Genomic DNA, 25,505 nt, shown 5'->3' on the forward strand with positions numbered 1-25,505 from the left:
TAATAGGATAGTACAAAGTGCCTTGGATTTATTATTCAATGGAAATACGTCCTTTCAGAGATCATTTGCTGTCTAGACCTCTATTTACCAGCAGTCATGAACAGATTGTACTTTTCTATTGAGATTAATATGGTTGCAAGGCAGCATTTAAAAAAGAGAAGAGTTTTAAATATTATGCTTGGAAAATATGAAGGACAATTAAAATCCGGTGTCTAACACATAAAAGAGCCATTTTATGCAAATACCATCTTTTATTTATATTTTGGTCCATTTATGATAGTAAATCTATTGGTCATTTTTTTTTAATAGTTTAAAACCTTTATTGTGTAGCTAGGGAATTAGAAATAGTCCATAGAAAAGGGCTTTTCTTAACACATCAAAGAAGTGCCTCAACTTTGGTCCCCCAAACCTAGAATAGTGCTTATGTTCTATGACACCCTCCTTTCTATAGGGTTTTCTGTACTCTGTGTGAATCCTAGATTCTCTATAATTTCTATCAGTCATTTTTTTTTTAAGAGAAAAGGATAAAGGCAGTAGTCTTAACCTTTAGACCACATATAGTGCATTTAAATACACACGTGTAATAAAACCTTGTTACTTTAGATTTGACTCTTTTGGAATTCAGGATGTAGTTTGTACACAGGTTGAGTAGAAGTTCACTTTTATTGCTTAACAAATTCATATTATAAATACATTTTAGAAAGTATATTTAATCTTAAGGTGTCTTAGTTAAGGCTACTATAACATACCACAGACTCGGTGGCTTAAACAACATTTATTTCTTAACAGTTCTGGAGGCTGGAAGTCTGAGATCAGGGGGCCAGCGTGGTTGGGTTCTTGGTGAGGGCCCTCTTCTGGCTGTGTCCTCACATGCCCTTCCTTGGTTAGTGCCCTAGAAAGCAGGGCTGTTACCCCTGGGACAGTGGTCACTGAGGTAACCAGGCAACTAGGGTGAACTGTGCTGGCTGCAGAAGCCCTCCGGTACTCAGTGATGCAAAAAATGGATTTGAAAGAAATAGTTTGTCACTGTGGCATGGAAGAGAGAGCTCTTGGACTGCACAATCTGAAAGGCTACCTCCTTCCCCCAACCCTGCCTTCACTGGAACCTCCTGCCTGGTCCAGGAAAATCTTAAGCTCTTCAACCTAAATTACAATATGTATTGATATGGTGTCAATTCGAACGTACTATTGGGAAAAAAAAGAAAGAAAAAAAAACATGAGAAAGAGAAGCAGATTTTACTGGGAAATGAAGTCTTACCTGGTGGACCCGTGGAGCCTGAGTCCTTTGGTCCTTCTGTGTATTCAGCGTATTGTATTGAATTATGGAGCTTGATGTTTTTGGTGTCTTTCACTAAAAATTAATATTCTTGAGGGTAGAGTCTATTGTTCCAATGTAAAACATAGTACCTATGGCTTTGAAGGCCTTTTGTACGTTGGAGAGGGTGTGAATGCTTTAGATAATAGCATTTGTCATGATTTGGAAAATGACTGCCTTCAAAGTATCTCTAAATTAAGGTAAAGTGATATCAGCTAGGATTTCACCTAGTTTGTAGCTCCATATTTCAGAGGACTGTTTAACTCTCTTCTGAGAACAGTTCTTACCCATTTCCTTGCCTGAAAGAATGAAAATCCTCAGACTTCTTCACTTGTCCTCTCCCTCACCCTTTCTACCCTCTTTTCTCTTCCGCTAAGAAGTCATAAAGAGCTCACTATAATTTTCTTAATCCTTTGATGAAATCACTCTGTTGTAGATCTAGCTCTGCTTAAATCAAGTGATGCTTGTTCCCTGAAACGTGGGAACAATGTTCAACCTTTATTTCTTTTTAGCACATCCAGTCAGCACCTTTATGCAGTACAAAGATAGTAGATATAAGATAGATCTTTTGCATCTTATATGTCAGGTGTAATTCCTAATTTTTTTCATAGCTGTGACTAACTTAGTGCTTTGAAAATATTTTTCATTGGTCGTAACATTTGACAGAATGAGAAAATCTATAATTCAAACTTTTAAGGTAGAAGAACCTAGAGGATATGACCACTGGGTTAGCTTTTTCCTAAATGGATTTCTACCTAACAAATTTTGTGAGGGAGGAGGAATAGCAAGAGTTAATACCTGTACTGTTTATGGAGAGCAGCCTTTTTCCTTCTCTTACTGATATTATATCCTTTATGAGATCAAACGTAGGAAAGAAAGATGCTTGATATTGTCTCCTTTGGCTGGAGTATTGGTAGCAAGGTTTGGAAGCACTTGTTACCTGGTTCTATACACACAGCGTCTTTTAAAGTTAGAAATTAAGAAGGCTTTAAGGATTACATTCTTATCTTGGCATCTTTTATCCTTGGCAAAGGCCTACTGTGCTACTAGACATTTTACATTTTAAATTTTCACAAATCATAGTAGAGTATCATTGATTTCCTACATGTATTTTTAAAAAATTGACTGTGAAAAGTTTATTTCCATAGAATAATAGTCACTCAAAACTAAACCCCATTCTTAATTCTTTAAAATAAATTGTAACTGGAGGAAAAAAATTGAGTCTTAGAGGGTAGGAGTTTTGTCTCTTGGGTCTAACAGTTTGCAAATGCAGAATAGCAAACTTTTATGAGGAAAAAATCTTTAATGTAAAATGTGTTTCTTGATCCCATGGGATTCTGGTAAATCAGCCATACTTCTAGGCCCTCTATTATCTTCCCGTTGTGAACTGATTGATGGAAATAGAATCTGGATGTATGGGATTAATCACAGTCTTTCTGTCTTGTTTAAGGCTCTTTAGATAGCGTTTCTGTGGTCATTACTTTTGAGCTAGATGTTTTTAATTTGTTTACTCATTATTCATAATTGTTTTCTGTGTAGCATCCTGTCTTTTGATATAGCAGATATTTTATTATAGGATTAGTCATCCACAGATTAGCCTAAATCTACTGTTAGTTAAAGAGGATTCAGGGAGAGAAAAGGTAAATTTGGAATCATATTTGCTTCAACAGTGATCTTTTATATATCTGATTTGGTAAACATGGTTTATTACTTTATATTATAGATGTATTGTATATATGTATAATTTATATTTGTTATATGTCACATATATATTACACATTTATTTATTGAAGTATCATCTCCTCGGAGGACTCTTGAAATTATCACACTTGACCCTTTATCTTCCTAAATGAACAAGGGACTGTTCTATCTAAGTAAAACTTAATGTTTTAATCTGGGGATCTTTTTTTTGATAATATTAAGACCAAGTTCTGAATTCTGCTTGGGGGCAGTGAGCTTAACAGAGAGGGACAGTTAGTATTTTTTATTTTTTTAAATTTTATTTATTTTTCAAAAAATTGTATTTATTTATTTATTTTCGGCTGCGTCAGGTCCTTGTTGCAGCAGCAGGATCTTTAGTTGCAGTGTGCAGGCTTCTCTCTAGTTACAGCATGCGGACTCGATAGCGCTGTGGGCTCAGTAGTTGAGGTGTGCAGCCTTAGTTGCCCGCACCACGTGAGATCTTAGTTCCCCGACCAGGGATCAAACCCGCATTCCCTGCATTGGAAGGCGGATTCTTAACCACTGGACCACCAGGGAAGTTCTAGTATTTTTAAAATAAGACCACTGTCATTTCCTTCTTCAGTAATAACTATTTTATTCTAATAAAATTAGGAAGAGAATGGTGGATTCCATACAGTTTACTTATTTATTTTTTTAATGTGAGAGAGGCTATGAAGTGTATTTTTTCTAACAGGAAGTTCACCTGTTCAAGGTTACTGTGTGCCTACTGTGTGGCACTTGCCTGTGAGTTCCAGGTGGGGATAGAGGTATTGACTTTGAGGACCCCTAACAGTTTAGAGAATTTGAAGCATTAACTGGGTAGTTAGCCTTTCTATTTTCCCTACTCTTTTACTTAGGACACTTTTCATAGATTGTATTAGTTTTCATATCTTTTCTGGATAGCATATTTCTTTGAGATGCATGCTCACTACCATGATCCTGTTTGTTACTAAACTAAACTTTAACTTTTCTCATAAAATGGGGTTAATATTAATATCATTAATATGAATTATAACACACCTCGTAGAGTTACTGTAAAGATTAAATTAATTGAAGTCCAGTGTCTGGTACACATAGCTTAATAAATATTAGCTGTTAGTATGATCATTATTATAATTTATTTTACAAATGCTTATGGAATATCTTACTAATTACCTGGAACAGTGATAAGCAATGTGAGGAGTATGGAAGAAATACTAAATGTTGTTTTTCCACAAGAAGTTATAATATAATATAGATGTGATAAAACAAACACATGAAACAGCAGTGAACTATGTATGACAATATATAAATAAGGACCAAACTGTGTAGCACAGGTTGTTGATGCTGCAGAAGAATTTGGAGCAATGATAAATCAGTGAGGGTGGGGCAATCAAGGTAAGCTTCATGCAGGAGATGGCACTGAAGCTGTGTCTGGAAAAATGGGTAGTATTGGAAAAAGATAGAAGGGTATTTCAGGTGGAGATGACTGGCACATTCACAAGACAGTAAAGAGGCAGAATTGGTGAAAGCAGAGGCCTCCAATTGCTGAGTGATAAGGCAATCAGAGAATAAAATCTAAGTCCTTGTCTTCGATTTTAAGCACCTTAATAGCAAAGTTTTATATTGAAGCTTTTTCAGCTCTTCCCTTTTATACATCTAACTATATAAACTTGTTGCCATCATGTTCCCATATGAATGATGACATGTCACTTTCTCTGAGGAAAGACACTGTATGCATCAAGTCTTCTTTATTTCTGCATGAGAACTTCTTGTCAATTTAATTCATTGCATTTGTTTGTTATTGCAATGAGCATCAATTTCTTTTCTTTATTCCTGCCTCCTTTTTTTGTTAGAGCATGATGGCTGTTTCCTCATTTATTTCTGCAAAACACCCTTTTGGGGAAGAGCAGTGAGAAGGAAGAGTTATGAAATATTAATTAAAAGAGAAGAAAAGTTACACTAAAATATTAAATATTCCTATAAAGGAATTATAAATAATGTTATTTCTAATATATTAACTCTGTCTTATAAAGAGTCCTTGTGTCAATGGATTCTTCTCCTTTCACAGTGCCCCTAGCACCCAACAACTCTCCCCTCCCTGCCTTAAGAGAGATGTATGAAGAATCCGTAGCTTGAAGTGAACTATCCTGTTTGTGGTCAGTTTACGCTTGGTCCATTAGAAATTTCATTTCAAGCTGTATTATATGTATGGGTTTGTTTTTATAATAGTGTTTTTCATAGCCTGGAATGGTTATAATTGAAAGTACTGTGTTCTTTATAGTTATGAGTAACTACATCATTTGAGTTTCACTTTGATTGTCAGATTGCTTTTAAACTATGGTTAACACTTTCAATAAATACAAGTTTGGTAGATACTTTATAAGCAACACTGGTAGGTAGTTTATAAACAATATTATATGTACTCTAAGAAGAAAATGAAGCAAAGTATTTTGGATGATTTTAGTTATGGCAGTAGCACATAAATAGAATCTAGTTTGCCATTTCTCTTGAGTATGTCTTCACTTTAGACTGCCATACTTAATCTTTTGAGTACCTCTCTAATGAGTGACAAACTGTTGAAATTTTAAGTACTTACAGAATAGTTAATTTCCTCAGTAAGCTGTGTGCCTTTAGATTTTACTTTTATTTGTGCCTTGTACACATATGGAGTTATTTCACTTTATTTTAAGCTACCTTGATTTTGTCTTACTAAATTATATTTTACCTTATAAAACAGTTGAAATGCGCTTGCCATTTTCAGGTATTGTAGTAGAATTCTACTTAAAAACAGTAGTAGTTGGGGCTTCCCTGGTGGCGCAGTGGTTGAGAGTCCGCCTACCGATGGAGGGGACATGGGTTCGTGCCCTGGTCCGGGAAGATCCCACATGCCGCGGAGCGGCTGGTCCCGTGAGCCATGGCCGCTGGGCCTGCGCGTCCGGAGCCTGTGCTCCGCAACGGGAGAGGCCACAACAGTGAGAGGCCCGCGTACCGCAAAAAAAACCCCAAAAAACAGTAGTAGTTGAAAGTGTTTTTTTAGCTTTCAATTTGCTGCTTGGAACCATTTAAATTACAGAGTCATATTAATATGCCCTTCTTACATGCCATCTAACAGGAAGTCTATCAGTGCTGCTGCTCATATATAGTAACATTTCTTTGTAGCCATCTCTAGATTTCTTACATATAATAGATAAATCCACAGTGTCTTTTCCTTTTCATTAGCTGTGCGTTTTTTTCTGATGGTAAAGATTGTTATTCTTATAAACACTGTACCTTGTAAAATAAAATGTAAAGACATCTCCACTTCCTTGTAAAGTTAATCTGATCTCAGAGGCAACACATTGCTTTACCTTATAGAACCACCAAAAGCAGACTTACTATTCCCCTCCCTCCCCCCAAAAAGGGCATCTCAGTGCATTCATGACATACTTGATGTTCATATCGATTCGATTCGAAGACTTGCCTCATGCTGCTTGCCTGGTGCCGCCGCCTTGCTCTTCTTAATTAAGGAAAAAAGTCATGAGAACAACTTTTCTGTTTTTGGAGACAAGGAGTATTTGTGGATTAAATCTCTGTTGGCCAGTTAACTGAAGTCCTATTCTTGGCATCTCTTATGTTGTTCTCCCGACTTCTCCTTCCTCCTCTGCTCTCCCATTTTTCCCATTCTAATCGCAGTAATTCACATATCAAATCACACTCCTGATGCAGAAATTCTAGTCTTAGAAAGAGGCTATTTTAAAATTAAAATTGTTTGGAGCATCACTTGCTAGAAAGTGAAAGGAGGCTCTGAACTTGTGACTTCTATAATAATAACCAGACATCAGGAAATGAAGTGGAATATTGGTTTGATCTTAGAAATAAATTAACTTGGGCCCTACCAGTCATAATCAGAACATTTACAAGACAATATTTGTTGACAATTACGCCACAAGTGCTTTCAGATGTATTAGTCCTAGCTAAGGATGTAATACGGCAACATTTAAAAATTTTGCATGAATACCTCAGGTTTATTTTTCTAAAACTAGACGGAAGAAGAATTTTTGGAAGCTGTTAAGCTCTTCCTTTTTTCTGTTTTGCCTCATCTGTTATCTCATTTATAGAAATCCTATTTTAAATTTCCCAAGACCAGGTAATCTTTATCTTGTTTGGATCATGCTAGAACTTCAGCTGTCAGTTTTGGTTGTGCATATCAAAATATTTTATGGCAAACTCACCTACGTATAAATTTACTTAATATCCATTTATTTTAAAATCTGCCTTATATTTCTCAGTATTTTAATATCAGTGGTTAGTTCTTCCTTAGGGAGGTATGTGTTGTTTTTTGTTTGTTTTGTTCTTTTTCTCCTGTGTGTTGTTTTTTTTTCCTGTATTTTTTTACTTACCAGCAACCATTGATCACTCACCTTGTGTCAGGCACTGTACTAGAGGCTTGGGATTATAATATAAAATGTTATAAGATTACATTTCACGGCATTTGATAAGAGAGTCTTGAAAACTTTTATCGGTGGTTCCAGTGTTGGGTCATATTTTGAGGGCATGCGCCTAACGGAAGTCCCTGAAGACCAGTGTGTGGGTTTTCACTTAACATGCAAGCCTCTACTTTCAGGGTTTAAAAGTCTTTAGTAGTCAGAAGATTACTACAGTACATAATTCCCATGGGTCTGTTATAGAATTTGCCAGTTTGTCTCCGTTTCTTGTAGTTTAACTACTTCAAACCTACTGCTTCTTTAAGACTATGAGTTCCCGAGGCGGGGATCATCTTTATGTCTCTAATACCTGGCCTAGAGTCTGGCATATACTCTAAATAATTGATGTATAATAAATGATTCAATTTCATAAAGAGAAAGAAGATGAGGAAGAGCCAAGATTGAATAGAGGATTGAGCTAATTTCCCTCCCTTGTTGACTTTCTTTTTTTCCCCCTGTTGCTCCTTTTAAAGAAGTAGGCCATGTTGGCTGAAGTTGTCCGCATACCTGAAGAGGTTGGCCAGAGCTTTGCAAGCCCCACACTGATTTTATCACTCAGCATTGATCATGTTGTGGGGAATTAATTATCCTTAACCAAACGTCTTAATTATTAAGAAGTGAGATTTAAGAACAAAGAGCCAGAGGAAGAGAAGTTTGATTCTCAATTCGACCTCTTACAAGCTGTGTGTCCTCAGGCAAATTAGTAATTTCTGTTAGCCTCCAAATCTATTAAATGGGAATAATAATGGTACCTAACACATGGGATTCTTTGACAAGATTAAATGACAATCCTAAATTCCTAACACTAAAGGAGTATTCAAATTAAAATTAATACCAGAGAGAAGGCCGATATAATGTAGAATTAAGCTTAGCACAGGGCCTTGCACACTGAAGGTCTCAGTAAGTAACAACTATAATTATTATGGTTTTCGTGGCTTTGTAACCGTCAGCACTAATTTATAGTAATACAGTCGACCCTTGAACAGCACAGGTTTGAACTGCTAAGATCCACTGATATGTGGCTTTTTGACTTCGCTGAGGGTCAGTGCCCCTAATCTCTGTATTGTTCAAGGGTCAACTGTATATCATTACATATAGATGTGTGTGTACACACATATGCATTAAATATACACATGTATGTACATACTCAGGTCTCTATTTGTAGCAACTCATTTCTAACTACTCAGAAAGTTATTTAGCCCTTAGAAGATTGTTTTGTGACTGTGTGATCGAAGGAAAAGGGTTAGGTTATCTTGAGGGATATTTCATCCGGAGCTTGGAAAATTAGGTCTTCCACAGTAGTACATGCTTTTCTGGCATCCAGATAACTCCTCTCTGCTAATTGTGTCAGTCAGTCTCTATCCTCTCCTCTGACTATCTGCCTCTTTTTCTCCCTCTTTTCTTACATGTAGACATACATTGACTATATACATTCTGACAGATTTATACTTTTTAACTCTCTTATCTGTCATTAACATTAAATTTCAATATTTCATACAAGGCAATTCATTTTTTCTTCTTTTTAAGACATGCTGCATTTTGGAAATATCCTTTGGTCATTCAGTGTATTCAACTGATTTAGACTGAACAAATGTTAGTTAAGTACATACATTATTTTATTTAATCCTCAAAACATTTCTGTGGAGTTAAGTCATAACCCGTTTGCCCAACAAAATAATGAGGCTACAGAGGAGTTAAATGAGTTGCCTGAAGTTACACAGGAAACAAGCACCACAGTTGGGAATCAGACATATAGTGTGATTTCCAGCCACCCTTTCCACAGCACCATAACAGCCTGAACAAAAAGGACCTAGAAATCTTCATCTATGAGTCAGCTATCTCAGGGTAGATTACTTCCACAAATCTTATCCATTCTGTAGTGATTTTTAGTTGACTCAACTTCAGAATGACCATTCCTGCCCTTGTAACCCTCCTTGTTAACTGGCAGAGTGGGAGAAAATAAAAGATTACAGGTCTTTGAGAAGAGAAAGAATAAGTGTTAAAGTTGGGAAGGTATCAAGTAAGTGGAGGGCTGGATAGTTTTAGCAAGGAATGAGAAGGAAAGCTAAGGATGTATGTATAGAAATACAGATGAATTGAAAGATGGAGAAACTTGTACCTCAAGACTGGATCTTCTCCACTCAATGAGAAATAAAAGTGGTTTTTGGAGTGAGAAGTAAAGGGATGGTCTGGGGAGATTTAGAGAAAGGAGGAGGTCTGGAACAGTCTTTGTGGGATTCAAGAAGAGAAAAATGTTTGAAGTTGTTGAGAGACTTGTATCTTAGGAATGGATATTTTTGGGGCTTTCTAAAACATAGAACGTACCTTTTAGACCTTTTTTTAAAATTTTTATTTTATTTATTTATTTTTGGCTGTGTTGGGTCTTCGTTGCTGCACGTGGGCCCTCTCTAGCTGTGGCGAGCGGGGGCCACTCTTAGTTGCAGTGCGCGGGCTTCTCATTGTGGTGGCTTCTCTTGTTGCGGATCATGGGCTTTAGGTGCACGGGCTTCAGTAGTTGCGGCATGCAAGCTCAGTAGTTGTGGCTCGTGGCCTCTAGAGCACAGGCTCAGTAGTTGTGGCACACGGGCTTAGTTGCTTCGTGGCATGTGGGATCTTCCCGGACCAGGGATCAAACCTGTGTCCCCTGCACTGGCAGGCAGATTCTTATACACTGCGCCACCAGGGAAGCCCTAAACCATTTTTAAGTGTACAAATCCGTGACCTTAAGTACATTCCCAGTGTTGTGCAACCATAACCACTGTCAATTTCCAGAATTTTTTCATCATTTCAAACAGAAACTTTGTACCCATTAAACAATAACTCCCTGTTCCTGTCTCACCTTGGTCTCTGGTAACCGCTATTCTACTTTCTGTCTTTTTGAATTTGACTTTGCTACATACCTCATATAAGTGGAATATATAATAGCTGTCCTTTTGTGACTGGCTTATTTCACTTAGCATAATGTTTTCAGAGTTCATCCATGTTGCAGCATGTCAGCATTCCATTCCTTTTTAAGACTGAATAATATTCCATAAACAAGATATATACCACATTATGTTTTTCAATTGTTGATGGGCATATGGATTGTTTCTACCTTTTGGCTATTGTGAATAATGCTGCTATGACATTGGTGACAAGGAATGGGTTTTAAAACTACATCTTAAAAAAACCGTATGAAATAACTATGTGCTTATACTTCCACACTGCTTAATTCTTTCTGAAAGCCTGGTTAATTTATTTGAGGAAAAAGGTAATGTTGTTTGACTACCCCTCATGGATTTGCTGAGCACATTCTAAGGTTGTAATGACCATAACCCACTTCAAGAATTCACATCAGTCACTTAATAGAGTGGAAAACATGAATGGAAAAGTATTGTGATTATTAGATAACCTCCATCTTGCGTTTTGGAAATAATAGAATTAGTTTCACCGTAAGGACATGAGGGTCTTTCAGTCATTTATAAAATGTGGTCCTAGACAGCTTGGTAACATTTACTTTATATTCACGGCTTTAAGAAATGTTAAAATTATCATGCTTTATAGCACTGCCAGCACTATCTGGTGATGTCTTTCTTATGGATATCTCATGATTTCCTATTGTCAGCCCAGCATATGAGATTCTGGAACTTCGTCTTGAATATACTTAGACTAGATTATAGCTGTCACATTACTGAGGTTCAGCTGTCTCATGCATTATGTTAACATTTGTTAATTGATCAAGGCATATGTCAAGGGTAAATATAATGATTTATAAGCAAAATAATTGATGTGCAATATGGTATTCTGGTCATTTTTAAATTTGAAGTAATTAAAAACAATTCTGCTACTATATCATTAGTTATCAGTGTGTTTTGAACAGATATCAAAATAAAGAATAAAATGAATTGTTACAGTTCAAATTCTTTTATATGAGCTATTCAGCTAGGTAAGAATTTCCTTCAAGGGCTTTGCAAACTAAACCAGTCAGTAAGTTACTCTGTTTGAACAAAAGAATATACTGATTGAATTAAGGCAGGAATTGTCTGTTAACTCAAAATAGGCTCATTCATGTTTATAAGTAGAGTCATGAAAATGATAAAGAATTAACTACAGCAAGTCCCCTACATACGAACGAGTTCCATTCTGAGAGCGCATTTGAAGTCCAATTTGTTCGTAAGCCCAACAAAGTTAGCCTAGGTACCCAGCTAACACAGTTGGCTATATAGTTCTGTACTGTAATAGGTTTATAATACTTTTCACCCGAATAATACATAAAAAATGACCAAACACAAAAAAATAAAACATTTTAAATCTTACAGTACAGTACCTTGAAAAGTACAGTAGTACAGTACAACAGCTGGTATGCAGGGGCTGGCATCAAGTGAACAGGCAAGAAGAGTTACTGACTGGAGGAGGGAGAGGAGGTGGGATATGGTAGAGCTGAAGGATCGTCAGCAATAGGAGGCAGAGGGCAAGCTGCAATTTCACGCACGCCTGACTTGATGGAATGCACATTCACATCTTTGAAAGTTTGCAACTTGAAGGTTCCTATGTAGGGGACTTAACCATACTTTAAAAAATAAAGATAGCTAATATGTACCTAGCAATGAAAAAATACTAACTCAATACCTACCAAAATCTATATTTAAAAAAAAAGGGATGCATATATAATATTTACTAGAGGAGTATTCAAATTAAAATTAATAGTAAAGAGAAGATCAATATAATGTATATTCTATCAGTGAGACACTTAGGCAGTTCTCTGTAGTTTTGGCAGTTCATGTGTCAGCAGTTTGTGGAGAGTTCTATGAAGCTGAAATTCAGATTTGAAGTAATTCTTTTCAGTGTGGAATATAACAGTCTCAGTCATTCTGGGGTCTGTGATTTAAAAAAAACATTTCTTTCTTTGATTGATCATAGCTATTATTGAAATAGCTGGTAACGTGACATGGTGCTATAATTTAGACAGAAAAAAATGGAATTGTGAATTATATCCACTCAGCTTAAATCTCCCTGTTTCTTGTCTCCACAGTATCTTTTGTACTTTTTCTGCAGAAATGGCCCCATAGCATAATGTTCCTACATTTTCCGAGGGGAAAAGGAGGATGTCACAGAGTCTTGTCTGAAGTATACAAGGGGAACTTGTACAACAAAAATATAGGGAAAAAATAAAATAAGTTTCAGAATTTCCCAATACAGGAAATGAAAGTTTTATTCATTTATTTTATTTATTAATCTTTTAACAAATGTGCTTTACATATACATCTTGGAGTCAAGGAGGTGAAAATTTATGGATATGATGATGATTCATGTAATTTCAGATGTTTAGATTTGAGGCTAATCCCTACATAAATCATTCTCCCCTCTCTTCTTTTGTAGGTTAAAAGTAAGCTATAGAATAATTCTTATGACCAGTAGATAATAAACCAGGTGGGGAGCTATATGTGTTTGATGATTTCCCTGTTAAAAACCACCTTTCAGACTTTTTGCTTCATGTTTACACAAGCAGGTCTTAAAATAATAAACCAACTCTCCATTTAGAATGATCAGGGTGGGTTGATTTAGAATTATTTGTAGGCCCAGTTTGTGATATGGCCTGTGAACATTTGTACTTTCCTTTTTTAATATATTTAGCAAAACTTTGAAGATGAAGTTTGTACATTATTTTTTACAGCTTTATTGAGGAGTATTTGATATATGATAACCTGCACTTAGTTAAAGTGTGCAATTTGATTTTTAAGTGTGAAATCACCACTCCCGGAATAAGATGATGACCATGTCCATCAGCCGCCGGCCCCCCCCCCCCCCCCAAAATTTCCTCCTGCCCCTTGTTAATCCCTCCCTCCCTCTCTCCTCCCGCACCCTTCACTCCCTTTTCTGGCAACCACTGCTTTGGGGTATTCATTTTCTAGAATCTTATGTAGATGAAAACATACACTGTATGTGTCTGTGGTGGTCTTCCCCCACCCCCCCTTCTTTCAACATTAGATTCATCCATGTTGTTACATGTATCAGTAGTTTGTTTCTTTTTATTGCTGAGCAGCCTGTTGTTGTATAGATATATCGCAATTTACTTATCCGTTCACCTGTGTATGGATGGACATTTGAGATGTCTTCAATCTTTGGCTATTATAAATAAAGCTGCTGTGAGACTAGGAAACAAGTCTTCTCGTATACATATGCTTTCATTTGTCTTGAAATGGGACTGGCCATTTTTTTCTCCAAAGGATCAGATAGTAAATATGTTAGTCTTTATTGGCTCCAGGTGGTAGGCTGGGGTAGTGGTAGGACTTCATTTGTTTCCCTTCTCTCAGGTACCATCTTATCTTGGCTGGGACTGGAAAATTTGTCTATACATTTTTAATGCACTTATGTTCCTTTTTTTGTTTTTTTTAATTTTACTGCCTTTCTATTTAAAACCATTATGCCCAGATATGTGAGTTCTGTGTTTTCATATTATATTTATGCCATAGAATTTGTAGCTCTAGTACTAAGAAGAGGATGAGTGACTTGTGGATTCCCTAGAAGCTCATCTCTTAAAATACTCATCTATTTTTACAGGAATATTAAAATATGTTAATATACCAATTAATATTGTATCCCTCATTTAGGAGTCACTCTTACTCTCTCACTGATTGCTTATGTTGGTTTTTTTCTTTGGACTTTTTATATTAAGACCTTTTATAGTATGAAGTATACATACAGAAAAGTACATAAAACATAAATGTACAGCTTACTGAAATTTCATGGAACCAACATACATTTAACTACTACTCAGAACAAAAAAAATCATATTGCCAGCACCCTAGATGCCTCCAGCATGCTATTTCTCATTCACAAATTTCTCTCTCCCACCAAAGATAGCCATTATCTGTAAGTTTGTGATTTTTACTTCCTTGCTCTTTTTTATACTTTTGTTACTTAGGTATGCAATTCTAAACACTAGGGTTTGGTTTTGCCTGGTTTTGAACCTTACATAAATTCAACCCTATGTTCTTTTATATTTGGCTTCATGTCTCCTTTACACAATCTTAATATAATCTGGGACAGTACCTCACTTTCACTTTTCATGATCTTGACAATTTTTTTTTTTTTTTTTTTTTTTGCGGTACGCGGGCCTCGCACTGTTGTGGCCTCTCCCGTTGCGGAGCACAGGCTCTGGACGCGCAGGCTCAGCGGCCATGGCTCACGGGCCCAGCCGCTCCGCGGCATGTGGGATCCTCCCGGACCGGGGCACGAACCCGTGTCCCCTGTATCGGCAGGCAGACTCTCAACCACTGCGACACCAGGGAAGCCCGATCTTGACACTTTTTGAAGACTACTAGTTATTATATAGAACGCCCCTTAGTGTGATCTTTTGGGGGGGTGTATTTTTAGGAAGGCACACCACGAAAGCAACAGTGTGCTCTTCTAGGTGCATTATGTTGGGGGTGGGAGCTCATGTTGGTAATTTTGATTATTTGGTTAAGTGAGTCTGCTGGATTTTAAAGTTGCTATGTTTATGATTAGTAAGTGTTTTCTGGGTTGAAATTTTGAGACTAGGCAGATGTCAGGTTTCTCATCCTACCTTCCTCTTGTAGTTTTAGTATTTTTCAATGGTTTTTGCCTGCAACAATCGTTACTGTGGTGTTTTTCAATTTCAATTAGGCAAATATTTCAAATATGGTGAATTTCAATTTCCTTCATTCTTTTTTTTTTTTGGTACATGGAAATAATTTTATTTTCATACTGTAGCACAGGAGACATACAATCAATATTTTTTCCTAGCGTGTGCAATATATAAATTATTCACATTAAAAAATTTAAGAACAGAAAGCCTCGTATGCAGGAGGTATTTAAAAATGTATACCTAATTTTGAATTGGCGTTTTTGACAGTATACACTATTAGCTTTATAAATCTGAATGAAAATGACGATACACCTTTGAACAAGTACACATAGGGGTCCACTCCAGATACTTAATTCAGTATATGGATAACTCGCTCTTCACTTTGGTCGCTGGGATTCCAGATGCTGAGGCATATGTGAATCTGAAAGATACTTCCAGAAGTATATTTATTACACTGGCGTTTTAAAGATTTCTCTTTCTTCTACTCTCCTTTATAACGAGGGGTCCTTTTCTCTTTAAAAGCAGGAAGACCTTCAAGTCTGTCTTTCGTTGGAATAGTCTGAGCATAACAAGCTTCTTCTATGGCTAATCCTGTTACTAAATCGACCTCCATCCCTTGCTTAATTGCTAATTTTGCCACTCTCATTGCAACAGGTCCCTGAGGTAAAAACTCTCTTGCTAGGTCCAAGGCCTTTCTATAGGCAGCATCCCCCTCCTGGTTCTGTTCCAGAACATGGCTGATCAAGCCCACTGCTTTGGCTGCTTGGCCATCGAGCACACGTGCAGAGAAGATGAGCTCTTTGGCCAGGGACATCCCAATGGCACGTGGCAGTCACTGCGTGCCCCCTCCACCAGGAATAATTGCCAACTTTGTTTCAGCCAGGCCCATTTTTGCAGAAGAAGCTGCTACTCTTATATCACATGCTAAAGCCATTTCAAGTCCACCACCTAAAGCGAGTCCATCTATTGCTGCAGTGGTTGGCACTGGAAGATTAGCGATTTCATTAATCACTGCTCTTATTTTGGAGACAAAAGGACCAACTTCACTGGAATTCATTTTGACTCTTTCCTTAAGCTCAGCACCAGCACAGAATACCCCTGGGACTTCACTTCTTACTATGATGGTCCGTACTTTCTTATCAGATTTTAAAGCATCCACAGCTTTTGAAAGCATTTTTATAAGATTTGTACTCAGTGAATTTTTGGTATAAGCTCTGTTTATTCCAAGCACCACAGTTCCTCGGTTCTCCTCTTCCAGATACCGCATCCGCAGCTCGTCCTCCGTCTTCACCTCAGAGCTGTCGCCCGTCCGCCAGGCCGCACCCCCGACCGTGGGTGTCCAGCCCCGAGCCCAGGTCGCCGGGTCGACCCGCGGGACCGTCCAGGAGCCGGATAGCCTCCACCCAGGGCCGAGCCGCGCACAGCAAGCGGCCACCAAGCGAACGCGGCCGGCCTACAAGATACCCGAGGCCCCGGGTGCCGCTGCGGCCGCCGCCGCCGCCATGTTGACTGTTTCTCCTTCATTCTTTTTCAGTGCATTAATAGGGATTGAAATGGAAAAAACCACTGTCCCCTCTTCCTCATATACTTATTTATATTATTAAGGATTTAGGAATATTTTACTCCATGGGTTATAATACAGCACTATGATTTTATTTTGCTGTTTTGGCTTTGGTCCTTGGGAACGCCTTCAGTTCAACATCTGTGTCTTTTTGGCATGCTCTCATCACTTTTCCATTATCTCCTTACTTCCCAGTACCACAAGATGTTCCAGGCTCTTCTTATACTTTTCCCCCGTCAGTCCAGAAATCAGCCCTTTCTCCAAAGAGCCCAGGTGTTTTTGTTTTTTGGGGTTTTTTTTTTGCGGTACGCGGGCCTCTCACTGCTGTGGCCTCTCCCGTTGTGGATGGCCTCTCCTGTTGCAGAGCACAGGCTTCGGACGCGCAGGCTCAGCGGCCATGGCTCACAGGCCCAGCCGCTCCGCGGCATGTGGGATCTTCCCGGACCGGGACACGAACCCGCGTCCCCTGCATCGGCAGGCGGACTCTCAACCACTGCACCACCAGGGAAGCCCTGTTTTTGTTTTCTAATTGGTGAAGATTGATGGTTGGAAACACGGATCTAGGTCCTCCGCACGGTTGTTGCTGCTGGGTGTCATTACAGACCCTCTCAGTTGTCAGAGCTAGGAATGTATTTGTTTCTACCGGCACACAGATTCTTCATTTAACCATCTGATCGTTGTTGTTGGTGGTGGTGGTTTTTCATTTTTTTCATGAAAGTCTAGAGCATTTTGTTATTCCTATACCAGGGTTTAGAAAGCAAATCAGAAAAGTGTAGGCTATGAAAAGTCTGTAAGGATAATAATAAACTCACTCATTTGCTAATTCAAGTTTCATCTGGGGCTAATGGCATATGCTGCTTTTACCTACATTCTACTAGAAGTCTCAAAGAATAATGTAGGCCTTCTCAGTAATGTACATTTTCTCAAATTCAGAAGGGCCCTAGTGATCCCATATTAGATGCATTTACTTTCTCTTTTTTTCTAGTATGAAATATACTGGATGTAGTCTGCTCTTTGGAGAATTTGCTCATTGGCTTCGAAGTGGGATTTTATTTGTCAGTCAGTATTCATGATACTGAAAGTTTTTTCAAAGTATTTTTGCAGTTGAAAAGTGTATCAGTTAGTGGGTAATGTAATTAGGGCTTGTAGACAGAACAGTTAATTTTGAGTTATGTAGCTTATTTTTAGAAAGATCCCCTTTGCCTTTTTTTAACTTTTAATTTGAAATAATTATACACTCAATTTCCTTTTAAAGCAATTTTTTGTAAGCCTGATATATCGTCAGTGAATGATGGTGAATGAGGTTCTTTTAATTAATCTTTCTATTACCTGCCAAGTTTTAATTTTACTTTATGTGAGAAAATTTTCTGGAAATAATTTTGCAGCTTTCTTTCCAGGATAGATATTTGTTAATATTTGTATTTGGGAAATTGAAGCAAAATGAACATTAGATTTGCCTATCTTTACTTTTGTCGAAAGCTCTAATAGATTTCCTTTCTTTTTTTCTTTTCCAGCAATGCCGCCATTTTTTTTCTAATATCTTTATTGGAGTATAATTGCTTTACAATGTTGTGTTAGCTTCTGCTGTATAACAAAGTGAATCAACTATAGGTATACATATATCCCCATATCTCCTCCCTCTTGTGTCTCCCTCCCACCCTCCCTATGCCACCCCTCTAGGTGGTCACAAAGCACCGAGCTGATCTCCCTGTGCTATGCGGCTGCTTCCCACTAGCTATCTGTTTTACATTTGGTAGTGTATATAAGTCCATGCCACCCTCTCAGTTCGTCCCAGCTTACCCGTCCCCCCTCCCCGTGTCCTGAAGTCCATTCTCTATGTCTGCCTCTTTATTCCTGTCCTGCCCTTAGGTTCTTCACAACCTTTTTTTTTTTTTAGATTCCATATATATATATATTAGCATATGGTATTTGTTTTACTCTTTCTGACTTACTTCAGTCTGTATGACAGACTCTAGGTCCATCCACCTCACTACAAATAACTCAATTTCGTTTCTTTTTATGGCTGAGTAATATTCCATTGTATATATGTGCCACATCTTCTTTATCCATTCATCTGTTGGTGGACAGTTAGGTTGCTTGCATGTCCTGGCAATTGTAAATAGTGCTGCAATGAACATTGTGGTACATGGCTCTTTTTGAATTATGGTTTTCTCAGGGTATATGCCCAGTAGTGGGATTGCTGGGTCGAATGGTAGTTCTATGTTTAGATTTTTAAGGAACCTCCATACTGTTCTCCATAGTGGCTCTATCAATTTACATTCCCACAAACAGTGCAAGAGGGTTCCCTTTTCTCCACAACCTCTCCAACATTTATTGTTTGTAGATTTTTTGATGATGGCCATTCTGACTGGTATGAGGTGATAACTCATTGTAGTTTAGTTTTGATTTGCATTTCTCTAATGATTAATGATGTTGAGCATTCTTTCATGTGTTTGTTGGCAATCTGTATATCTTCTTTGGAGAAATGTCTGTTTAGGTCTTCTGCCCATTTTTGGATTGGGTTGTTTGTTTTTTTGTATTGAGCTGCTTGGGCTGCGTGTAAATTTTGAAGATTAATCTTTTCTCAGTTGCTTCATTTGCAAATATTTTCTCCCATTCTGAGGGTTGTCTTTTTGCCTTGTTTATGGTTTCCTTTGCTGTGCAAAAGCTTTGAAGTTTCGTTAGGTTCCATTTGTTTGTTTTTATTTCCATTTCACTAGGAGGTGGGTCAAAAAGGATCTTGCTGTGATTTATGACATAGAGTGTTCTGCCTGTGTTTTCCTCTAAGAGTTTTATAGTGTCTATCCTTACATTTAGGTCTTTAATCCATTTTGAGTTTATTTTTGTGTATGGTGTTAGGGAGTGTTCTAATTTCATTCTTTTACATGTAGCTGTCCAGTTTTCCCAGCACCACTTATTGAAGAGGCTGTCTTTTCTCCATTGTATATTCTTGCCTCCTTTATCAAAAATCAGGTAACCATATGTGCGTGAGTTTATCTCTGGGCTCCCTATCCTGTTCCATTGATCTATATTTTTGTTTTTGTGCCAGTACCATACTGCAGCTTTGTAGTATAGTCTGAAGTCCGGGAGCCTGATTCCTCCAGCTCCATTTTTCTTTCTCAAGATTGCTTTGGCTATTCGGGGTCTTTTGTGTTTCCATACAAATTGTGAAATTTTTTGTCCTAGTTCTGTGAAAAATGCCATTGGTAGTTTGATAGGGATTGCATGGAATCTGTAGATTGCTTTGGGTAGTATAGTTATTTGCACAGTGTTGATTCTTCCAATCCAAGAACATGGTATATCTCTCCATCTGTTTGTATCATCTTAAATTTCTTTCATCAGTTTCTTATAGTTTTCTGCATATAGGTCTTTTGTCTCCTTAGGTAGGTTTATTCCTAGGTGTTTTATTCTTTTTGTTGTAGTGGTAAATGGGAGTGTTTCCTTAATTTCTCTTTCAGGTTTTTCATCATTAGTGTATAGGAATGCAAGAGATTTCTGTGCATTAATTTTGTATCCTGCTACTTTACCAAATTAATTGATTAGCTCTAGTAGTTTTCTGGTAGCATCTTTAGGATTCTCTATGTATAGTATCATGTCATCTGCAAACAGTGACAGCTTTACTTCTTCTTTTCCTATTTGGATTCTTTTTATTTCTTTTTCTTCTCTGATTACTGTGGCTAGGACTTCCAAAACTATGTTGAATAATAGTGATGAGAGTGGACATCCTTGTCTTGTTCCTGATCTTTCAGTTTTTCACCATTGAGAATGATGTTGGCTGTGGGTTTGTCATATATGGCCTTTATTATGTTAAGGTAAGTTCCCTCTATGCCCACTTTCTGGAGGGTTTTTATCATAAATGGTGTTGAATTTGTAAAAAGCTTTTTCTATATCTATTGAGATGATCATATGGTTTTTCTCCTTCAGTTTGTTAATATGGTTTATCACGTTGATGGATTGGCATATATTGAAGAATCCTTGCATTCCTGGGATAAACTCCACTTGATCATGGTTTATGATTCTTTTAATGTGCTGTTGGATTCTGTTTGCTAGTATTTTGTTGAGGATTTTTGTGTCTATGTTCATCAGTGATATTGGCCTGTAGTTTTCTTTCTTTGTGACATCTGTGTCTGGTTTTGGTATCAGGGTGATGGTGGCCTCATAGAATGAGTTTGGGCGTGTTCCTTCCTCTGCAATTTTTTGGAAGAGTTTGAGAAGGATGGATGTTAGCTCTTCTCTAAATGTTTGATAGAATTCACCTGTGAATCCATCTGGTCCTGGGCTTTTTTTTGTTGGAAGATTTTTTTATTACAGTCTAAATTTCAGGGCTCGTGACTGGTCTGTTTATATTTTCTATCTCTTCCTGCTTCAGTCTTGGAAGGTTGTGATTTCCCAAGAATTTGTCCATTTTCTTCCAGGTTGTGCCTTGTATTGGCATATGGTTGCTTGTAGTAGTCTCTCATGATCCTTTGTATTTCTGCAGTGTCAGTTGTTTCTTCTCCTTTTTCTTTCCTAATTCTGTTGATTTGAGTCTTCTCCCTTTTTTTCTTGATGAGTCTGGCTAATGGTTTATCAATTTTGTTTATCTTCTCAAAGAACCAGCTTTTAGTTTTATTGATCTTTGCTATTGTTTTCTTCATTTATTTCTGATCTGATCTTTATGATTTCTTTCCTTCTGCTAACTTTGGGGTTTTTTTGTTCTTGTTTCTCCAATACCTTTTTGTTTATTTGAGATGTTTCTTGTTTCTTGAGGTAGGATTGTACTGCTATAAACTTCCCTCTTAGAACTGCTTTCGCTGCATCCCATACGTTTTGGGTCGTCGTGTCTCCATTGTCATTTGTTTATAGGTATTTTTTTATTTCCTCTTTGATTTCTTCAGTGATCACTTCGTCATTAAGTAGTGTATTGTTTAGCCTCCACGTGTTTGTATTTTTTACAGATCTTTTCCTGTAATTGATATCTAGTCTCATAGCGTTGTGGTCGAAAAGATACTTGATACGATTTCTATTTTCTTAAATTTACCAAGGCTAGATTTGTAACCCAAGATATGATCTATCCTGGAGAATGTTCCATGAGCACTTGAGAAAAATGTGTATTCTGTTGTTTTTGGATGGAATGTCCTATAAATATCAATTAAGTCCATCTTGTTTAATGTATCATTTAAAGCTTGTGTTTCCTTATTTATTTCATTTTGGATGATCTGTCCATTGGTGAAAGTGGGGTGTTAAAGTCCCCTACTATGATTGTGTTACTGTGGATCTCCTCTTTTATGGCTGTTAGCATTTGCCTTAAGTATTGAGGTGCTCCTATGTTTGGTGCATAAATATTTACAATCCTTATATCTTCTTCTTGGATTGATCCCTTGATCATTATGTAGTGTTCTTCTTTGTCTCTTGTAAAGTCTTTGTTTTTAAGTCTATTTTGTCTGATATGAGAATTGCTACTCCAGCTTTCTTTTGGTTTCCATTTGCGTGGAATATCTTTTTCCATCCCCTCACCTTCAATCTGTATGTGTCCCTACGTCTGACGTGGGTCTCTTGTAGACAGCATATATAGAGGTCTTGTTTTTGTATCCATTCAGCCAGTCTGTGTCTTTTGGTTGGAGTATTTAATCCATTTACATTTAAGGTAGTTATTGATATGTATGTTCCTATTACCATTTACTTAATTGTTTTGGATTTGTTTTTGTAGGTATTTTCCTTCTCTTGTGTTTCCTGCCTAGAGAAGTTCCTTTAGCAGTTGTTGTAACACTGGTTTAGTGGTGCTGAATTCTCTTAGCTTTTTCTCAGCAATGCCTTCTTACTCTAAAAATTTCTTTGGTAGCCATAGAAGCATTTAGTTACAAGCAAATTTTTTGGAAGTTATTAGCATTTGTATAAATGTTATATTAATGTTCACCTAATAGAAAGACAAAACAATTATCTGGTACTAAATGCGTCATGGTTTTTATTTTAACATATGCTTTTTATTTTAACATATATTTATAATGCATCTGTAAATGCTGAATTAATGCCTTTACCCTGGGGATTTAAAATGTGTGAATGCTATATTATATACAAATACCCTGTCATAATAAAATGGTGCCTATTGTTTGACAATAATTATGTATACAATTTGGCATAATAATTTTTTGAAAGGTAAAAGCATTTTAGGAAATGTTCCATCTTAGAAGTTGGAATTTATGTTCTCAAAGTATTAATTATTTTACACATAACAAACGCTTAAATTATGATACCTATGAAAACCCACTCAAACGAAGGTGGTAATGTAATTTATGTAAGGAATAATATGGGCATGAATGAGAAAGAACAGTATTTAAAAAGCGAAATATATATATGCTGTGTAACTACCATATTTAAGATATTTCTTGTTTAGAAGGTAGTTATTAAATAGGCAAGTTGGAGGAAGGGGAGGACACATTGAATAGTATATTGGCAAGCTTCCTAAAATGCATATGCATAGTAATTAGAGGCATACTGATTTTTAAATGTCAGCCAGCTTTTATTCTCTTCCTTTTCTATCATGTATTTGTATGAACAGTGACTGTTCTTCTAAAAGAGGTTTATGAAGCTTTTTGTCATCATTTGTTATATAGGAAATAAATTACCACTGCTATATAAAACTAACATTAAATTTGTGATACTAGCAATTTGTGAGAGATTTAAAGTTTTGTTGCTTTGATTAATTTCTTATTTGTCAAATGATGGTGAAGAAATTCTCCATTTCCTAGTTGAGATTTGGGGATATTTCTTATGCTTTCTACTTGCATCCAGTGAACAAATATCCCTTTAGTCATTTTGTAACCTTCAACAACATGCTAAAAGGCATAACTGTAAGTATCACTCACATGCCGAACTTAAGTACTGTAGCTTTTTGCTAAATTGGTTTAATTTATTTTTGTGTTTGTCAGCTATTAGCTTTCCTTTAGTGGCCTTCAGTACTTTATAGGCCTTTAAAGAATGTAGGGAACAGAGGTGTTCCTAGGAGATGGAATATCTATCTACCTTATTTCATAAAATCTAAGGTGCTTTAACAGTGAACTTTATTAGTCTTACTAGACCAAGTCAGTGGAAGGTTAAGTAGGGGTAGAAAAATTTCCCCTTCTTTTCTTCTAGGTTCTTTGGTCTAATAATTAAATTGACATAGGACAGATTAACAGGAGAAAAACATATTTAAGTTAGTATGTACGGGATCCCCAAAGATACAAGACTCAAGGGTAGGTCGAGCAGTTGAGGCTTATGTGCCATCCTGTGCTAAGGAATGGGATAAGGGCCTGGGTCTTCAAAGGGGAGGAGGGTAACTCACAGGATGATGAGAAGAACAGATGTTTTGTATTTAGAAGTCTGCCCTGCCATGCAGATTGGTCTTTCAGATAAAAACGTTATCTATGGTAATAGCTCTCTTTCTGGGCCAGGCCCCCTTTCTAAGTTCTTTTAGGCAGTTACAAGAGAGGTAAAAAGTTTTCCTGAGTCTCCTAGGTCTTGATTGCCTTCAACTTAAAATAATCCACATGTCAAAGTGGTGTATTTTGGGTTGGTGTATTCTCCCCTTCAGTAATCATACAACCATCTCACACTGTCACCCGGTGACAGTGATTACAAGATACCGTAGAGTAATTAATTTAATTATGACCTTCTCATACCCAGCACGACTACATGCTCCACAAGCATAGTTCTAATGATGGTATTTCCTTATTCACAGTGTTTCAATGTAGTCAAGAATGATAGCCCTCTTTAAATAGGAAGGAAGGAATGATGCAGGGAAGGTAACCATTTTACCTCCACCCTCTAGATGGTTTGATTTTTATTTTCATGTGCATTTATTGTCTGTACAAAAAAATAAATATTACTTATGAAATAAAGATAAGACATTTGACGTTCTTCATGGCCCATTCCAAACCTTCTTCGGGTTTTCATCTCTGACTAACTTATCCCTTACTTCAGCCAGACTTCTTTGCTTTTGGTTTCAAATCTTCTGCATTCTCAGGGTATAGTTTAAAATTTCTCCCTTTGCCTTACCAACCCTTTAAAAATTAAGCCTAAATTCCTCGAGTCAGGCTTCTCCACCTCCCTCCATAGAAGGTATCTCTCACTCCACTACTTTGCAATGGCAAATACCTCTAGAATAGCATTTATCAGAGGCCACCTTTTGTTAGGGTTGTGTATCTGGTTTTCCTGTTAAATTTTGGGACTGAACTGTTTAGGTTTGTATTATCTCCATAGTGCATAATATAGACACACAGTGAGTGTTTCTTGAATTGAACTTTTATAGATTTTTAAATATATGCATTGCTTCTTTTAATTCTCCCCTATGTAGTAATTTTGCTAGAATTACTAGTATGTTAGACTGTTTTACATTTAAGTTGCCATTCTCAGTATTTACCCATCATCTTCTGAAGTATAAGAATTATTCCTTTGCTGGTTACTATTCCATCGTGCAAAAAGACAAGAATAATTGCATAGATATTAATTTTTTCATAGTCAGGATCTATTATACAAATTTTGGTAATTATACAACCTCATATTTAAGGAAGAGTATTTTATAAATAATGCTTTTTTTTCCTTTGTAGGTTACTTCCTCAGAATGTTGGCCTTCTCTATGTTGGAGGTTATGAAAGACCCTTTGCACAAATCAAGGTATGGTTGTTCATTTTCTAGTATATTTTCCCTAGATACAGTTCACTCGTCCAGAACCCACCAAAACCCTGCAAATAACTATCACAAAAATTTGGGAATGTGAATTATTAATTTCATTTGTTTTTGCATATCTCTGATGAAAAAGTAATTCAGTTTTTCAGTGAATCGATTAGTTTAATAATCTTGCCCTTAGTAGCATTAATTTTGACCATTGCACTTCAGTGATTAGTTAAGAAGAGT

The 25,505-nt window shown here is 36.9% G+C and overlaps 1 protein-coding gene and 1 pseudogene across 4 annotated transcripts in view; one reads left to right on the plus strand and one right to left on the minus strand.

The window, feature by feature from the left end:
- RNGTT (RNA guanylyltransferase and 5'-phosphatase) overlaps positions 1-25,505 on the plus strand; it is a 219,463-nt gene that overhangs the window by 143,465 nt on the left and 50,493 nt on the right. For all 4 annotated transcript variants that reach the window (XM_067702600.1, XM_067702601.1, XM_067702602.1 and 1 more), the window contains exon 14: positions 25,199-25,265. In XM_067702600.1, the coding sequence (XP_067558701.1) occupies positions 25,199-25,265 (67 nt within the window). The remainder of the gene's footprint in view (positions 1-25,198; positions 25,266-25,505) is intronic.
- On the minus strand, positions 15,187-16,551 carry LOC137204749 (methylglutaconyl-CoA hydratase, mitochondrial pseudogene; annotated as a pseudogene).

The sequence above is a fragment of the Pseudorca crassidens genome, chromosome 13 (genome assembly GCF_039906515.1).
Source record: "Pseudorca crassidens isolate mPseCra1 chromosome 13, mPseCra1.hap1, whole genome shotgun sequence".
Taxonomy (NCBI): domain Eukaryota; kingdom Metazoa; phylum Chordata; class Mammalia; order Artiodactyla; family Delphinidae; genus Pseudorca; species Pseudorca crassidens.